This window comes from Podarcis vaucheri (assembly GCF_965113315.1).
Source record: "Podarcis vaucheri genome assembly, chromosome: 2".
NCBI classification, from domain to species: domain Eukaryota; kingdom Metazoa; phylum Chordata; class Lepidosauria; order Squamata; family Lacertidae; genus Podarcis; species Podarcis vaucheri.
This window is the reverse complement of record NC_138760.1, coordinates 15,242,166-15,259,026: the sequence shown is the minus strand read 5'-3', so window position 1 is coordinate 15,259,026 and position 16,861 is coordinate 15,242,166. Positions and strand designations below refer to the sequence as shown.

Sequence of the window (16,861 nt, the reverse complement as noted above, 5' to 3'; positions counted from 1 at the left end):
GTTGTGGGGAACACCTGCTCCCCCTACTCGATCTTGCTAAAATACAATTCCCATCAGGCCCTGTAAGCACGGCCAATAAGCAGCATGGGAGTTGTAGTTCAGCAGTATCTGGAGGGTGCAAGGTTCCCCACACCTACTTTAAAGGGAGATTACAAAAGGTAAAGGGACCCCTGACCGTTAGGTCCAGTTGCAGACGACTCTGGGGTTGCGGCGCTCATCTCACTTTATTGGCCAAGGGAGCCAGCATACAGCTTCCGGGTCATGTGGCCAGCAGGACTAAGCCGCTTCCGGCGAACCAGAGCAGCGCACAGAAACGCCGTTTACCTTCCCACTGGAGTGATACCTATTTATCTACTTGCACTACTACAACTCCCATCGTCTCTGAGCTCTGGCCTTGCTAGCTAGGGGTGATGGGAGTTGCAGTTCAACAACATCTGGGGACCCACAGGTTGAGAAAGGCTATCACAGAGCTTCTGTCTCTAAAATGGGCAGTGTGGTTTGTCCTAATGACAATGTACTTGGGTAACACCTCTTCAGATCCCGATACTGAAAGTACAGAATGAGACCTCCAGTGAAGCAGAGCACACACACACACCCAACCTGGCCAAGAAACAGCTTCCATTCTCAAAGTGTTCCTACCATCAAAATGTTTCTCTTAATGCTCAGCCAGAGAGCATGAACATGCTCCTCGTTGTGCAGACAAGAGGCCCATCAAGTCTTGCGTCCTGTTGGCCACAGTAGGCAGCCAGATGTTTACAAGAAGCCCCCTAAACAGTCAAAGGCAACAGTCAAAGAATAACCAGGATCTGGAAGCTGTCATAGGCAATAGCTATTCATGGGCCTGGCACGTTTATGAATGGCATGAGGAAAACTTTCCAACACTCTTCTAAGAGCCTGCACACTTAGGCACCAAAGTCCATCAAAATTCACTATTTATTGTGGGAAGAAGGGTTTTATTTTGTCTTTTCCAAAGGGCTGTCACATAGATGATGAAACAACCCCACTACAATTGCTTCAGATGGTAGAGCCAGGACCAATGGGTTCAAATTACGGGAGGTAGATCATTTAGACTGATTCTTAGGAAGAGCAAGGCCCTCTTTTCTTTTTAAGCAGAGGTTGGATGGCCTCCTAGCAGGGGTGCTGTTCCAGTGGATTTCTTGCATTGGCTGGGTGTGTGTGTGTGTGTGTGTGTGTGTGTGTGTGTGTGGACCAGATGGCTGTTGTGGTCCCTTCCATTTCCAATTTCCTACCAATCAATTCCACTAAAGGGCCCTGTATTCTAGATAAATAGAAAATCCTTGGAAGTATCAAATAGACTTAGGGGTAGAATAAGAATAAATGTTAGTAAGTATTATGGATCAGAATAATAATACGAGAAGAAGTTTGTAAATGAAAGGAGTGATTATTATTAGAAATATGAATTTGCAGAACTGTTATAAAAGTGATATAATGAAAGTCAGTAAGAGGGGATCTGAGGAAGTCACCTATTAATGTGAAGAAGTTGGGTATTAGAAGAAATAATCTTTTGGTATGTGTTTAGTTATTAGTTGTGCTTTCTTTGTTGAGTGTTTTTATGTTTTTATGTCTTTGTGTGATGTTCCAAATGCTGAAAATCAATAATTTTTTTGGGGGAAAAATAAAAATAAAGGGCCCTGTGTTCTACCATTGTGGGAGAGAGTAAAACTTCTTTCCATCCACTTTCTAAACACCATGCATATTTTAAAAACATATCTCAGGTGTGGTTCCTCCCCATCATCTCTCCCCGCCCCACTAAAAATCACAAGGAAAGCTCTCCAATCCCCTGATCATTTGGGACCCCCCCCCTTAAACACTATGCCCTCCCTTCCGAGAAGCAGCAAGCAGACATTTGCACAGTATTCCAGATCCAGCCACACCATCGGTTTACATAAAGGCATTAGGAGAGCAGCTGTTTTATTTTCAATCCTTTTCCTAATAATCCCTCGCATGGGATTTCTTCACAGCGGCTGCACACTGGTCTCACTGAGCCACTTGGCATAAGCTCATGAGCTCTTCCCAGACAGTCCCTGAATATGCAAAGTTAGGATTGATATTTTTATTTTTTGTCCCTATGTGCAACATTTCCCACTTGCCCTTAGCTCCATTTGCCGTTTTGCAGTACTGGGTCTTCATGGTGCCCTTTTCCCTATGCTTCCCTGGGAGCTCGGGTTCAGCAACCTCTTGGTTCCCCATCCCTGTGCTAAAGCAATAGCCTGTATATATATGATCAGTATAAAGTAAGCAGCACATAAGCAGCACACAAAACCCTAGAAAACCATTCTACGTTCTAAATCTTATATTAATAATCCAAAAATTGAGAGAGCTGTGTACAAGATCTACTACAGAAGCCACAAACACAAAACTCATTCAAATGGGAGAATTTCCTGAAGAAAGAAATTAAATATTATAGCTTAATCTAAGAAGAAATGTAACATATGGACTTGAATGTTTATAAATATATCAAAACCGTGAGAGAGAATTTACTGAAGAAGCCCGAGTCTCTACATGGGCGAAACAGGTGACAAACGCCGGCACCCTGTCAACTCTTGTGCGTAACATCACCGACACTTCATTTGATCAGACTTATCCTCGTTGATATCTAACCCTTGAGCGTAACATCGCCAAAACTCTGTTTGATCCAACTTACCTTTGTTGATATCTACAGGAGCCTGGCTAAAGGAACTTTAAAGACTGAATCTTCCTTTTGGACACAATTTGAATGAGTTTTCTGTTTGTGGCTTCTGTAGCAGATCTTGTACATAGCTCTCTCAATTTTTGGATTATTAATATAAGATTTAGAACGCAGAATGGTTTTCTGGTGTTTTGTGTGCCGCTTATGTGCTGCTTACTTTATACTCGTCTATTACGAGAATTGGCAGAATAGGTTCATTTCTTCAGTACTTGTATATATATGATGGCTAGGGCTGTTACAGACATCCGAATAAATTGTCCTGACAGCCCAATATAGGCAAGACTGTTAGCTTTGACACCCTTGCACACAGATAAAGTAAACAGCCCACAGCAGATGTCCAATGTGTGTGGATTTTCCAATGTGACCTAAAGCATTCCTGACACCTTCCTTCCCCACACAGAATGACCTGGATCTGGGAACAGGCCTAGCAGCAAAATGTTTTTTTCTCCAATTGCCATGATGTTGTCCCTATGCTTCCCTACCTCAATGTTGCCAGCTGAATACAGTCTTACAAATATAGTGGTACCTCGGGTTACATACACTTCAGGTTACAAACGCTTCAGGTTACAGACTCCGCTAACCCAGAAATAGTACCTCGGGTTATGAGCTTTGCTTCAGGATGAGAACAGAAATCGTGCTCTGGTGGCGCAGCAGTAGTGGGAGGCCCCATTAGCTAAAGTGGTGCTTCAGGTTAAGAACAGTTTCAGGTTAAGAACGGACCTCCAGAACGAATTAAGTACATAACCAGAGGTACCACTGTAAGTACACAAAAGTTACTAGCCTGCAAGCCCCCCATCCCCCAAAATTACTAGCCTTCTAGTAGGTTGTATTTCTATGCTAGTTCTATGCCATAGAAGGAAGCTCCATTCTCTATGGCTCATGCTGAAACACAGGTTATTCATCCCTTAGCAGGCAAGTGTTGTCCCCCCCTCTCTCCACAAAAAGAAGCCTTCTACCAAGTGAATTGGTGAAGTTCTAGAGTCACCCAGCCCTCCACCTCTGCTAACACTCTGCATTTCTATACTCGGAATTTTAAAAAAGAGTTTTCCTTCCTCCATGGCTAGCACAGAAACCAAGTGGCCTCTCCCACCCGTGCTCCTGCTCGCCTGCACAGAATTCCTGGTCACCTATGGTGACCAAGCGAAACTTGGGTCTCCAGTTGTTTTTGGACCACAACTCCCCCCATCCTTGGCTAGCAGGACCAGTGGTCAGGGATTATGGAAATTGCAGTCCAAAAACAGCTAGAGACCCAAGTTTGGGAAACACTGCCCTAAATGCTCTCAAGGCTTCGTGCTGGGTGCCTTCGTTTCACCCTGTCTTCCCTTCCGCCAGCTGGGTTTCGGCAGCAGAAAGAAGAGAATGAGCCCAGGCTTCTAGTGCTTTCAGCTCCCCTGGCTTCAGCTGTGATTTGAACCTTGTTTGCTATGGTCACGGGGTTTAGAAGATTTAGGGAAGAGACATCGAGCATGTGACTCAACTCCCTCAAGACAAGAACCTTTTAAGGCAAGCTGGCACTTTTCCGGGACGTTTGAAAAGGAAAGTGTTGCTCCCTCCGCCATATAGCAACCCACCACAGCCTTGAGCCAGAAGGGACAAAGGGTCAGATCTATAAATAAGGACATTTCTGCAGAATTCTGAGTCGGCGGCGAAACAGGTAGCTCCCAGCTCCAAATATCAGTATGAACACGACACCAATTCCCTCCTGACTCCTTCCTTGGTTTCATCCACCCAGTATGCTCCTCTGCCCTGCGGAAGCTGGAGACAGAGGGCTCAGCCACACTTCTGCTTGTCCCATACTTGCTGGGTGGGGAGGGGCCACTTTGTTAACCTCCTGGCAGGTAGAGCACTTCCAGGCAGGGAAAGGAGGTTTTGGTTGTTGTTTAGTAGTTCAGTCGTATCCGACTCTTCGGGACCCCATGGACCAGAGCACGCCAGGCACTCCTGTTTTCCACTGCCTCCCGCAGCTTGGTCAAACTCATGCTGGTAGCTTTGAGAACACTGTCCAACCATCTCGTCCTCTGTCGTCCCCTTCTCCTTCTGCCCTCCATCTTTCCCAGCATCAGGGTCTTTTCCAGGGAGTCTTCTCTTCTCATCAGGTAGCCAAAGTATGGGAGGCCTCAGCTTCAGGATTTGTCCTTCCAGGGAGCACTCATTTCCTTAAGAATGGATAGGTTTTCCTGATTTCCTTAAGAATGGATAGGTTTGATCTTCTTGCAGTCCATGGGACTCTCAAGAGTCTCCTCCAGCACCATAAATCAAAAGCATCCATTCTTCGGCGATCAGTCTTCTTTATGATCCAGCTCTCACTTCCATACATCACTACTGGGAAAACCATAGCTTTAACTATACGGACCTTTGTTGGCAAGGTGATGTCTCTGCTTTTTAAGTTGCTGTCTAGGTTTGTCATTGCTTTTCTCCCAAGAAGCAGGCGTCTTTTGATTTTGTGACCTGCTGTCACCATCTGCAGTGATCATGGAGCCCAAGAAAGTAAAATCTCTCACTGCCTCCATTTCTTCCCCTTCTATTTGCCAGGAGGTGATGGGGCCAGTGGCCATGATGTTTTTTTTGATGTTGAGCTTCAAACCATATTTTGCGCTCTCCTCTTTTACCCTCATTAAAAGGTTCTTTAATTCCTCCTCACTTTCTGCCATCAATGTTGTGTCATCTGCATATCTGAGGTTGTTGATATTTCTTCTGGCAATCTTAATTCCGGCTAGGGATTCATCCAGCCCAGCCTTTCGCATGATGAATTCTGCATGCACCCTCGGGAGTGCCAGGCTGCCTCTGCCAATGTGTCTGCACCATGCCTGTCTCCGTACCATCTCCTCCCTCTCTCTCCCTGCAAGCAACGGCAATCTACCTGCTGGGAAACCAGTGTGGCAGCTCTGCCGTACCAGCAAGCCACGCCTGCCACGCACCTCGACTTGTGAGTGTGGGTGCCATTAGCTGCTCTGCAGAATGTCTCAGGCCGGCCTTGTCTATATGCCCCATCACCACGAGATCACAGTTGTTGCTCTCATTTAGCTCGAAGCAGACAGCTATTATTAGATCCAATTTTGAAGAATTGCAATCAGACTGAGCTGGGGATGGTTTCTGGGCTCAGGCAGAAGCTCAGTCGAAACCAAAGCAGCCCGGCCCAGATTAACGTGTCAACAGAATAAACAGCGGCCCTGGCTCAGGAGCCAGGCATGTGCTCCGAATTATGCCGTCCCCCAAAAGCAATAATTTCATTAACAGCTGCAACAAAAAAAAGAGAAACAAAAAGGCTCCCTAGCTCAGCATGCAGCATGGACAGCAAGAATGGGGCTAAGGCTCCTTTTCTGCAGAGAAGGCGAGGGTCGGGCTTAAGTGCCACTGCCTAGTGACAGACTCAGGTCCCTATAGAGAGTGACAAGGAACCTATGTCTCTCTATAGATGTTGACAGGCTCCAACTCCCATCATGCCTGACCATTGGCCATGCTGGCTGGGGCTGGTAGGAGCTGGAAGGCAGCAGGCGCTCGCTCTGCTCCTGGTTTAAAGGGTCAACTTCTCCCATTAAAACACAGCTCTGGTTTCAACCTGGGAACTCCAGGGCCAAGAAGGATGGATGTCACTGATCTAGGGAGCAGAGAGAGTGGTGATCTCTTTCTAAATGTCCAAATGGACAGCGGTCAAGCTAGTTCAATCTGATGCTGGAGAAGACGTGAAGAAGAGGAAATTCTGGCATGTGCCCCTCTACCACCCTGTGGCACTGTGTTATTGGCCAAAATCCACTCTCATATAGGAGAGTACCCCCCGCCCCCCAGCTTAAGCCTGTCTGCAATTCCTGGCTTTTTATTTCAGATGTGTAGAGGCAGGATGTTCTGGGGTTGAGCAAAGGGTCTTTCTTTCGAAACTAGCCCCGGCCCTGTATATTTTAACAGCAATGTGACACAACTGAAGTCTTCCGTGGCCTGGAAGAAAAATGACGGAAGAAACTTCACCACCTACATCTACATGGTTCAAACTGTTGTCCAAGGTGCAGGAACAGACCCTTAAAAAAAAAAAAAGAGCTAGCAGTCTGATCTCTCACTTGTATTAAGCCTAGACTCCCTATGCCATGCCTCTTTCCCCAAGAACCTTCACTTTATTTACTTCAAGGCTGTGATCCTGCCATAAAACAAAGGGTTTGGCTTGGTGCAGCCGCGAGATTCCTGAAATTCCCAGCTTTCCATTGTTTTCATTTGCATCTTACCCTGTCTGCCTTTCAGGATCTCGAAAAGGCGTGTGCGTGTGATACTGCACAGGCGCACCCCCACACCCCACGAGACAGAACTTGTGAGCTTGCCAGCCCAGCATGTGGTTCCTATTCATACATAAGATCAGTGAATCCTAGCCTACCAGGCTTTGGTTGTCCGCTTTCTCCCGGAAAGGAAGAAATGTGGAACAAATGAGCAGAATTGGGAAGGCGGACTTCCTGTCCCAACTGCATCCCTCTTCCCCCTCCGGAGAGTAATCTCACTTAATGCGCAAGCTGGTTCAGGGCTGGGACAGAAGCAGCGCTGCCAGGATGCAAGGAGCAAGGAACGGATGCTCTGCCTCTGCAGTTGCTCTGCACCAAATGTGTGTGAGATGTCTGGTGGCCATTTCAACCCGCAACACCCCCCCCCGGGATCCCAACTTCCCTTCTTTCTTTTTAAACGAGTTTGTAATCTTTGTGGCTGTGAAGATAAGCTTGCAAATACAAAGGGAGTTCAGTCATCAGTATTCTGCCCAAGTCGTTGTTCCTCTTTGGACTTGAGCGTGCAGATATGAATTAAGCAGAACCCCAGTACGCACACATTGGTACAACTTACTCCAGCCTATTTGCCAACAAAGGTCCGTCTAGTTAAAGCTATGGTTTTCCCAGTAGTGATGTATGGAAGTGAGAGCTGGACCATAAAGAAGGCTGATCACCAAAGAATGGATGCTTTTGAATTCTGGTGCTGGAGGAGACTCTTGAGACTGCAAGAAGATCAAACTTATCCATTCTGAAGGAGATCAACCCCGAGTGCTCACTGGAAGGACAGATCATGAAGCTGAGGCTCCAATACTTTGGCCACCTCATGAGAAGAGAAGACTCCCTGAAAAAGACCCTGGTGTTGGGAAAGATGGAGGGCACAAGGAGAAGGGGACGACAGAGGACGAGATGGTTGGACAGTGTTCTCGAAGCTACCAGCATGAGTCTGACCAAACTGTGGGAGGCAGTGGAAGACAGGAGTGCCCGGCGTGCTCTGGTCCATGGGGTCCTGAATAGTCGGACATGACTAAACGACTAAACAACAACAACTCAGCTGATACAATTTGGTGTTTTGGGGCGGAGAACTTGGGACTGTTTCACTGAAGAGACTACAGCCCCGAGTACAGTGAATGCTTACAATCAACTATTTCCGTACCCATTTTAGTACACAAAGCTCCTCCACAGATCTAATCTTTTTCCATCTGCATAATAGTACTGGCGAAGCTGTTCACTGCTCCTCCTCTGTAACAGACAGAAACCAAGATTGCCAGTTTTGTTCAGTGCCTCTATCTTTCATTGTCAAAATTCAGTGTTACTTTTCAACTTTCTGCCAGTTCTGAGCTTGAGTTTAAGCATCTGAACAACAGGCCAAAATTTAGCAACCAGGAACAGAAACATTGCCCAAAAAAGGGTGGGTGGGTAGCTGACAAATTTGCTTTCACCTATGCCATGAAACTGGTTTGCTGTCAAGCACAGGCTTGAACTTTACCTGGCTGAAGTCTCACTGGGGGTTACAGCCGTTTCACTGGCCTATGCCTCTAACAGTAACCTGAGACTCTGAAAATTAAGCATGGAGAGATTTCCAAGCATAGAAACAAAGTGACAGGGAAAGCTTCAGCTGTGTAATTTCTGTATGGTGGGTTGCTGTTAAAGGCACTTAAGAAGGTGGCAAACCTGTCAACCCAATCCTGCTACACATTGCTGTGATTAAACCCCTCTGAAGGCAGTCTGATTTCATAGAATCATAGAGTTGGAATAGACCACAAGGGCCATCGAGTCCAACCCCCTGCCAAGCAGGAAACACCATCAGAGCACTCCTGACATATGGTTGTCAAGCCTCTGCTTAAAGACCTCCAAAGTAGGAGACTCCACCACACTCCTTGGCAGCAAATTCCACTGTCAAACAGCTCTTACTGTCAGGAAGTTCTTCCTAATGTTTAGGTGGAATCTTCTTTCTTGTAGTTTGGATCCATTGCTCCGGGTCCGCTTCTCTGGAGCAGCAGAAAACAACCTTTCTCCCTCCTCTATGTGACATCCTTTTATATATTTGAACATGGCTATCATATCACCCCTTAACCTCCTCTTCTCCAGGCTAAACATGCCCAGCTCCCTTAGCCGTTCCTCATAAGGCATCGTTTCCAGGCCTTTGACCATTTTGGTTGCCCTCCTCTGGACACGTTCCAGTTTGTCAGTGTCCTTCTTGAACTGTGGTGCCCAGAACTGGACACAGTACTCCAGGTGAGGTCTGACCAGAGCAGAATACAGTGGCACTATTACTTCCCTTGATCTAGATGCTATACTCCTATTGATGCAGCCCAGAATTGCATTGGCTTTTTTAGCTGCCGCGTCACACTGTTGGCTCATGTCAAGTTTGTGGTCAACCAAGACTCCTAGATCCTTTTCACATGTACTGCTCTTGCTTTCACCTATGCCATGAAACTGGTTTGCTGTCAAGCACAGGCTTGAACTTTACCTGGAGGGAAATTTGAGTTAGCTGAGCTATCTTTGTTCCTCTGGGTCTTCAATCAATCCTCAGTACTCAACCCCATTTTGTTCAATTCTTACTCCCAGTAAGAATTAACAGGACCACAGCCTTACACACAATTTAAGCTGGATTGGACCCCCTATCTGCCTGGCCATACTGGTTCCTATGTGACCATTTTGGTTTCTGTTTGGCTCTTCCTCCTTCTCAGTACTGCAAATAAAGAATAAAGGTAAAGGGACCCCTGTCCATTAGGTTCAGTCGTGGCCGACTCTGGGGTGGCGGCGCTCATCTCGCTTTACTGGCCGAGGGAGCCGGAGTACAGCTTCCGGGTCATGTGGCCAGCATGACTAAGCCGCTTCTGGTGAACCAGAGCAGCGCACGGAAACGCAGTTTACCTTCCCGTCAGAGCGGTATCTATTTATCTACTTGCACTTTGATGTGCTTTCAAACTGCTAGGTTGGCAGGAGCAGGGACCGAGCAACGGGAGCTCACCCCATCGTGAGGATTTTAACCGCCGACCTTCTCATTGGCAAGTCCTAGGCTCTGTGGTTTAACCCACAGCGCCACCCATGTCCCTAGTACTGCAAATACTTCTATGATTAATTACAAGTGGAGAGAGGGCTGTAGTGGTCAGATCCTGCTTTGCAGGCTTCCCATAGGCATCTGCTTGGCCACTGTGAGATTAGGAGACTGGACTAGACTGGCCTGATCCTGGCAAGGCTCCGCTTATGTTGATACTGCCGGACAATAGAGAAGGCTGCCTCAGAAAGCGATGGCCTCTCTCTCTCCTTAAAGGTTTTTAATTGACGCTAGATGACCACCTAGGAGGGATGCTGTGACAGTAGATATTCCGGATTGTCAGCAGGTTGAGCTAGACAACCTTTGAGGTTCCTTCCAAATTGATGAGTCTATATGAGGGTCTGTGTTTCACAGCAACCATAAACCCCAAAGCTTCTTTCCTACAGAGTGAAGGAGTCAAGTCTTTCAGGGAAAATGGGTTGACACACAGAATCAATAAGTGTGTTGCCTCTGGGACCCTCTGTAATTTCCCAAAGAAGGGTTTGCCGATACCTAGCAGAGAGGCACCAAGTCTATGAATGTTATCTATACAGCAGCAGCACCATCCATGTATATCGTGGTTCACAGAGGAGGGGGCTCCTCCCTAAAGGGGCTTGCAATCCAGAAACAAAAGAAGAGGAGGGAAATCGAAGCTGGGGTAAACCGTCAAAAATGCAAGTATTGAAATGATTTGAAAGAACAGAAGAAGAGCGCTGCAGGATCAGGCCAGTAAGGAGCCCATCTAGTCCAGCACATCCTTTTCTTACTGTTGCCCACCAGAGGGCTATGGGAAAAACATGAGCAGGACTAACAGCACTCTCCCAATTTGTGATTCCCTCCGAACATAGCCATTGTGGCTAGCAGCAATTGATAGACGCATCCCCCCACCCATTTGCCTAATCCTCTTTTAAAGTCATCTAAGTTAGGTCACTGCCTCCATAGTTCGACCATGCACTGCATGAAAGAGGATTTCCTTTGTTCTGCCTGGACTCTTCCTGCATTTAGGCTTTGCCGCAGGGCATAAGGACTAGCAGGGATGTGCTTGCTTTATAGAAGATTCTGCAGCTTTTCATTTTGTTTAAAGCCAGGCTCAGTCTAAAGCACACACCAGCTGAGCCAAGTGGGAGAATAAGACCTGCACAACTTGAATACAGCACCTGGGCTCCCCTGGGATGGAGCCTGAGGGAAAGGTCTTGAACAAGAGGGAAAGGTGAGAACATGGCTTTGGAATCCTGCCTGGGATTGTTATGACAACACCACCAGCCAGAAGACACACGTGGTGAGCATGCAGGCAGCACTGAGTGCTCTGTGTTGTTGTAAGTTACACCCTTCTCTGGTGAGTCACCTAGATGCACTTCTCATAATCCCTACCCCTTCCTCTCAGACCAAATCCTGAGCAAAAGCAACAGGGTCTTGCTCAGGAGAGGGGAGGGAAGCCCAAAAATATAGTTCTGAGGTCATTGGTGGCAAGATCCCAGCAGCTTTGAGTAATTATTCCTATAATTTCTATGTCTCAAGACAACAGCATCTGTGCCAAGCATTTGCTAGACCTTGAGAATATGTCCAGCAACAGGCTGATGGAGCCCTACAGAGTTCAGACACACCTTACAAGATGGGAAAACAACAGCAAAAGCTCACATTAAATAGGTGTGTGTGTGTGTGTGTGTGTGTGTGTGTTTAAGTCAGTTTTTAACAAGTGGATTTGATGGGCTCTGAAGTCCTCTTGTGGATCAGGAATTGGTTAAGAGTAGGACTCAATGGACAGTTGTCTGAATGGAGAGAACGGAAATCCCCAAGAATTGGTATCGGGACCTGGGGTGAAAAGGTACTTATTTTAATCTTAGCATCAGAAACAAAGGAACCTGCTTTAGATCAGAGCAAGCTATTTGTCCACCTAGCTTCATAGACTTATAGAATTGCAGAGTTGGAAGAAACCCATGGGCAAAATGGATTTCCTACGCCAGTTGTGGAGCCACACTGTCACCACAAACAACTGAGATTAGGAAGCAGAGCATATTTTCTCTTATTCTGACTGGCAGCAGCTTCCCAGTGTGTTGGGCAGAGAGAGGTCTTTCCCATCACCTATGGCCTGATCCATTTTAGCTGAGGATGCCAAGGATACAGCCTGGGACCTTCTACATGTAAAACTCAGCTAGGAGCCCTTCCCATATAATCTAGGGCTGTGTGCTGTATATAGACTAAAGCCACCTGCAGCAGAGGTGAACTAGAATTGCACACAGTGTCAAAAATCAATCATTTAAAAAGTTTTTTTCCCAATGTTTGCTTTTAAAATATATTTTTAAAGAATTTAAAAGTATTGAGATTTATTTATTTTTGAAGCATCCAGAGACAATAAATTCTTTGAGGAATCTGCTTCCCAAGGGAGCTTGCTGAGCTCACCCGCGGGTGGTGTTCAGGAGTTCGGCAAAACAACAACAACAATATTGTTTACACATGCATTTCTGGCCCCCAGCTGATTCCAGTTGGTTGTTTCATGTGGTGCTAATACTCTTGTTTTCCCCTAGTTTTTGTTTTGTGTGTTTTCATCATTTTTTGGTCTGAGCCATTGGGGAAGGCGGATGAGGGGAGGGAAGAATGTGGAGCAACGTGAGGTAATGCATGCAAATCAAACCATATAGTGACTAAATTTCTAAAAGGGGCTTTAATCCTCTAATCTGGCAACCTATGCCATTTTGTCCAAAATTTTCTGGCAGCGCCAGCCCTATCATTAGGTAAACAGAGGCGGCTGCTTCAGGCATCAGAATACCCAGGGCTGGGGAAGGGACAGCAACTTGCCCTGAGCCCCCTAAACTAGCCTGTTTCCCTCAGGGGCCGTGAAGGGTGCTGTTACGTCACCAGTGGTGAAGGAAGATCCAATTGCCAATTGCACTTGTCCTTCACTTCACATGGCAAAATCTGGGGGCTAGCCGGCTGCCATCAATTGCATGGCAATCAGAGGTGCTTTTTTTCAAAGGCATGGCTCAACATATTCTAGGCCTAGCTCCTGCCATACAGAACTTATTCTGGGCTAATCCTTCACCTGTTTCTAGGCTAAAAGGCAGAATATGAGGTCACGTTCATGCCACATGTTTAAAGCACTCTTAAACCACTTTAGCAGGCCTGGCTCGCCCCCAAGAATCCTGGGAACTTTGGTTTGTTAAGGGTGAGCTAGAATTGAAATACTTTATTGTCACTTGTACAACTTGTATACAGTGGGATTACACGAGCACCCCCACTCAGCTCTCTTAGTCTTAATTCCCCTTGTTTACTGACACACACACACCAAACCTGAAAGTCGGTTGCCCTGTTGTTATCTTTTCATTCAGCAGCCTAACAGCCCACGGATAAAAGGTGTTCTTTACCCTGTTGGTGCGACTAATTCCCAGCACCCTAAACAAACTACCGTTCCCGGGATTCTCAATGACTGTTAATCAAACTTTAAATGTATGGTGTGGATGTGATCTAAAATTTGAAATACATTTTCTTTAAAAGAAGCCAGCTTGGCAATTTTCACATACTGCTTCCTTCTCTGCTCAAGATCAACAGAGTGCCAGCCTGCTGAACTGGAGTCCAGTGACAGATAGGACACTTTATTTTATTTAATGTGTACATTTATTTTCCACCTTTCTTCTATCGCAGAACTCAAAAGTTGCCTGCTTCCAGATGGTCTCCCATCCAGGCACCAATGAGGAGGCCTGCGCTTGCTTAGCATTAGCAAGGCACTTGCCTCTTGTGCCCTCAGACCATGTCCTTATCTGACACCATTTCATTATATAGACATCATTTCTTTGGGTTTGAATGGCGACATGGCTGGTTAAGTGGTTGCAAACAGTAATTACCCTCACATGTAATGCAGATTGAACATCAGCCTGAGAGGGCTGGCTATGTCTGGGGCCTATCTACATTTATGGGCTTGTCAATTTCTAAATGAATGTTAATTTCGCTTGGTTGAGTCATGCATTGTGCCTGTTTGCAGAACGTGTTCCTTCGTCGCCTTTTAAAATCACCTTGCAAAATATAGACTCTGCACACTCCCAGATGAAGGGATGCATGTGTTTACAGATACCTAGCAGAGAGGCGCTGAGTCTATGAATTTTATTTATACAGCACCCACAACACACACCCAGAAGAACATCTTCACAGTTTCTTCTTGCCTGTTAAGCTCCTAGCTTTTAAGGTAAAAGGTAAAGGGACCCCTGACCATTAGGTCCAGTCGCGGACGACTCTGGGGTTGCAGCGCTCATCTCGCTTTACTGGCCGAGGGAGCCGGCATACAGCTTCCGGGTCATGTGGCCAGCATGACTAACCCGCTTCTGGTGAACCAGAGCAGCGCACAGAAACGCCATTTACCTTCCCGCCGGAGCGGTGCCTATTTATCTACTTGCACTTTGACGTGCTTTCAAACTGCTAGGTTGGCAGGAGCAGGGACCGAGCAACGGGAGCTCACCCCGTCACAGGGATTCGAACCGCTGACCTTCTGATTGGCAAGTCCTAGGCTCTGTGGTTTAACCCACAGTGCCACCCGCATCCCTACTTTTTAAGGTACTGCAGGTACTGGTTTTTTATCAAAGGATCAAAAGGGGGGAACCTTTGAGACTCTTAATGTTGCTGGACTCCCAGCTCCCATCATCCTTGCCCACTGGGCCAAGCTGCCTGGGGCTGGTGGGAGTCCAACGACATATGGGGAGTCTATTGGTTCCCCATCCCTGGGATAAAGTATAGTGATATGGCAGAGAAAGCTCTCATTTCAGCCCTGGGTTAGATCTTGCCATAAAAACAAAAGCCTCTTGCTGGGATGACAACCCCTCCTCTTGTCTTTAGCCTTCCTGCTACAGGCAAGATGGCTTCTGTTTTTTACCTGCGCTCCCTCCCAGTTTACCAGCGTCCCCAAGGCATCTACTAGACCCCTGCTCTTTGTTCTTCCTCCTTCCTTAAAGCACACAAAAGTTCTCAGATTAGCTATTGTACTTGGCAGCGGCATAGCAGGGAGGAGGGCGTCAACCCATCTCATCTGAGGTTGTGTGTGGGGAGTGCCGCGGGGCTGGGGGAATGGGTTTAGTAGTTACTTGGCACCCTTCTCTACAGCTGGGAGGCAGAATTCCCCAGGCGAGTCACTTGGCTACAGCCCCAGCTCCATTTCCACCGGCCATCAGAGCCGTGATCAATGTTTAATTAGATGCGATTTAATTACCCGCTTGCTCCTCCGTCACCAGTGCTGACAAGTCAGCTCAAGTTCCCAGCACAGAGAGGACAGGCAAGATGTCAAAGGCAGAATGCGAGAGCCAGGCCTTCCCTCCCCCCCCCCCCCACCTTCTGAGCAAAGGTTTCGCCCTTGACCCTATAATTGATGCAGAAGACGTCTAATGTCTTATTGAACCCTGTAATTGAGGCGGGATACAGGCAATGCCCAGGGCCCTGTATTTCTTCCTTAGCCAGCATTGTCAATATTTGCCACACCTGCCTGGCTGCACTGCGGGAAGGAAAAGGCTGCAAAATCCTGCAGGGGATGTGGGGAGAGCAACACACTCTCCTACTGGGAATGAAGGGCAAGTTTCCTCCCCCCCCCATAGAATTCATAGAATCCTAGATCATCATTCTAGTCCAACCCCCTGCAATGCCAGAATATGCAGTTGTCCCATAAGGGGATTGAACCTGCAACCTCGGCCGGCACCATGCTCTAACCCAGGCTTCCTTAACCTCGGCCCTCCAGATGTTTTTGGCCTACAACTCCCATGATCCCTAGCTAGCAAGACCAGTGGTCAGGGATGATGGGAGTTGTAGTCTCAAAACATCTGGAAGGCCGAGATTAAGGAAGCCTGCTCTAAACCAACTGAGCTATTTGACCACTGAGCTATTCATTTGTTGTTGTTTTAAAAACAACAACAACCAAGAGAATACATGTGACTGGGCTGCATTTAGTAGTGAGGGAAATGCTCTCTGTGAATGACCAGGGCCACACCTCCTCAGTTTTACTTCCTGTGTTTCAGGGCAGAGTTCTTGTATTGAAACGGGTCCTAGACTTGGGGTAACAAGTTCTGGAGCTAAGCTCTGGTGCAAATTGAGCCCAGTCACCTTCTTTTGGGAATACCTAGCACTTCAAACGCTGCATAAACACACACTCCTCAAGCTCTAGGGAAAGACCAGAATGGGAAACTCGGTACCTGTGCGGTCAGAGTCACTCTCCCCGGTGCTGGAGGACGGACTGCCCACAGGCCCCGGTTTGTCTCCCTCGCGGGCTCCCGATTCCTTCTGCCGCGTCCTGGCGGCCTCAATTCCCTTTACTCGCCGGGCATGGCGGTTCCCCTTGTAGTGTGCTTCGGCTTGGCTCTGTGGAAAGGAGAAAGGACGTAAGCAATCAAGCAAACCACAGGCCTATGCCTGCATACGTCTGGCACTGCCTCTTCAACCTAGCCAGCTGTCAGTACCGCTCAGCGTGAAGCCACAGCCCCTCACCCCTGCCACAAACCTGTCCTCCTAGGAATACTGTTCAGCTAAAACTGACGCCAGATCACATCGTGCTGTAAGTCTGGAGCTCAGGGGTAGTCAATCTCGTGCCTTCAGATGTTGCACTACATCTCTCCTCATCCTCAACTGTAAGAACATTATCAGGCCAACCAGGTGGTTGTGAGAAGCCCGTAAGCAGAACTCAAGAGCTCTTTCCGCTCCTGTTGTTTCAAACAAGGCATATTGCCTCTGACAGTGGAGGTAGCCATTGATAACCTTATTCCTCCATGAAGTTGTCTAATCCTCATTCGAAGCCATCACTTCTTTTTGTGGGAGCAAAATCCAGAGGGAAAGAAGTACCGTATTTTTCGATCCATAGGACGCACTTTTCCCCTCTTAAAAACTAAGGGGGAAAGTCTGTGCGTC

The 16,861-nt window shown here is 47.2% G+C and overlaps 1 protein-coding gene across 10 annotated transcripts in view; it reads right to left on the bottom strand.

Annotated features, from left to right (window-relative positions):
* Positions 1 to 16,861, bottom strand: part of ZNF385A (zinc finger protein 385A) — a 210,672-nt gene that overhangs the window by 22,533 nt on the left and 171,278 nt on the right. For all 10 annotated transcript variants that reach the window (XM_082212628.1, XM_082212626.1, XM_082212624.1 and 7 more), the window contains one exon: positions 16,153 to 16,318. In XM_082212628.1, the coding sequence (XP_082068754.1) occupies positions 16,153 to 16,318 (166 nt within the window). The remainder of the gene's footprint in view (positions 1 to 16,152; positions 16,319 to 16,861) is intronic.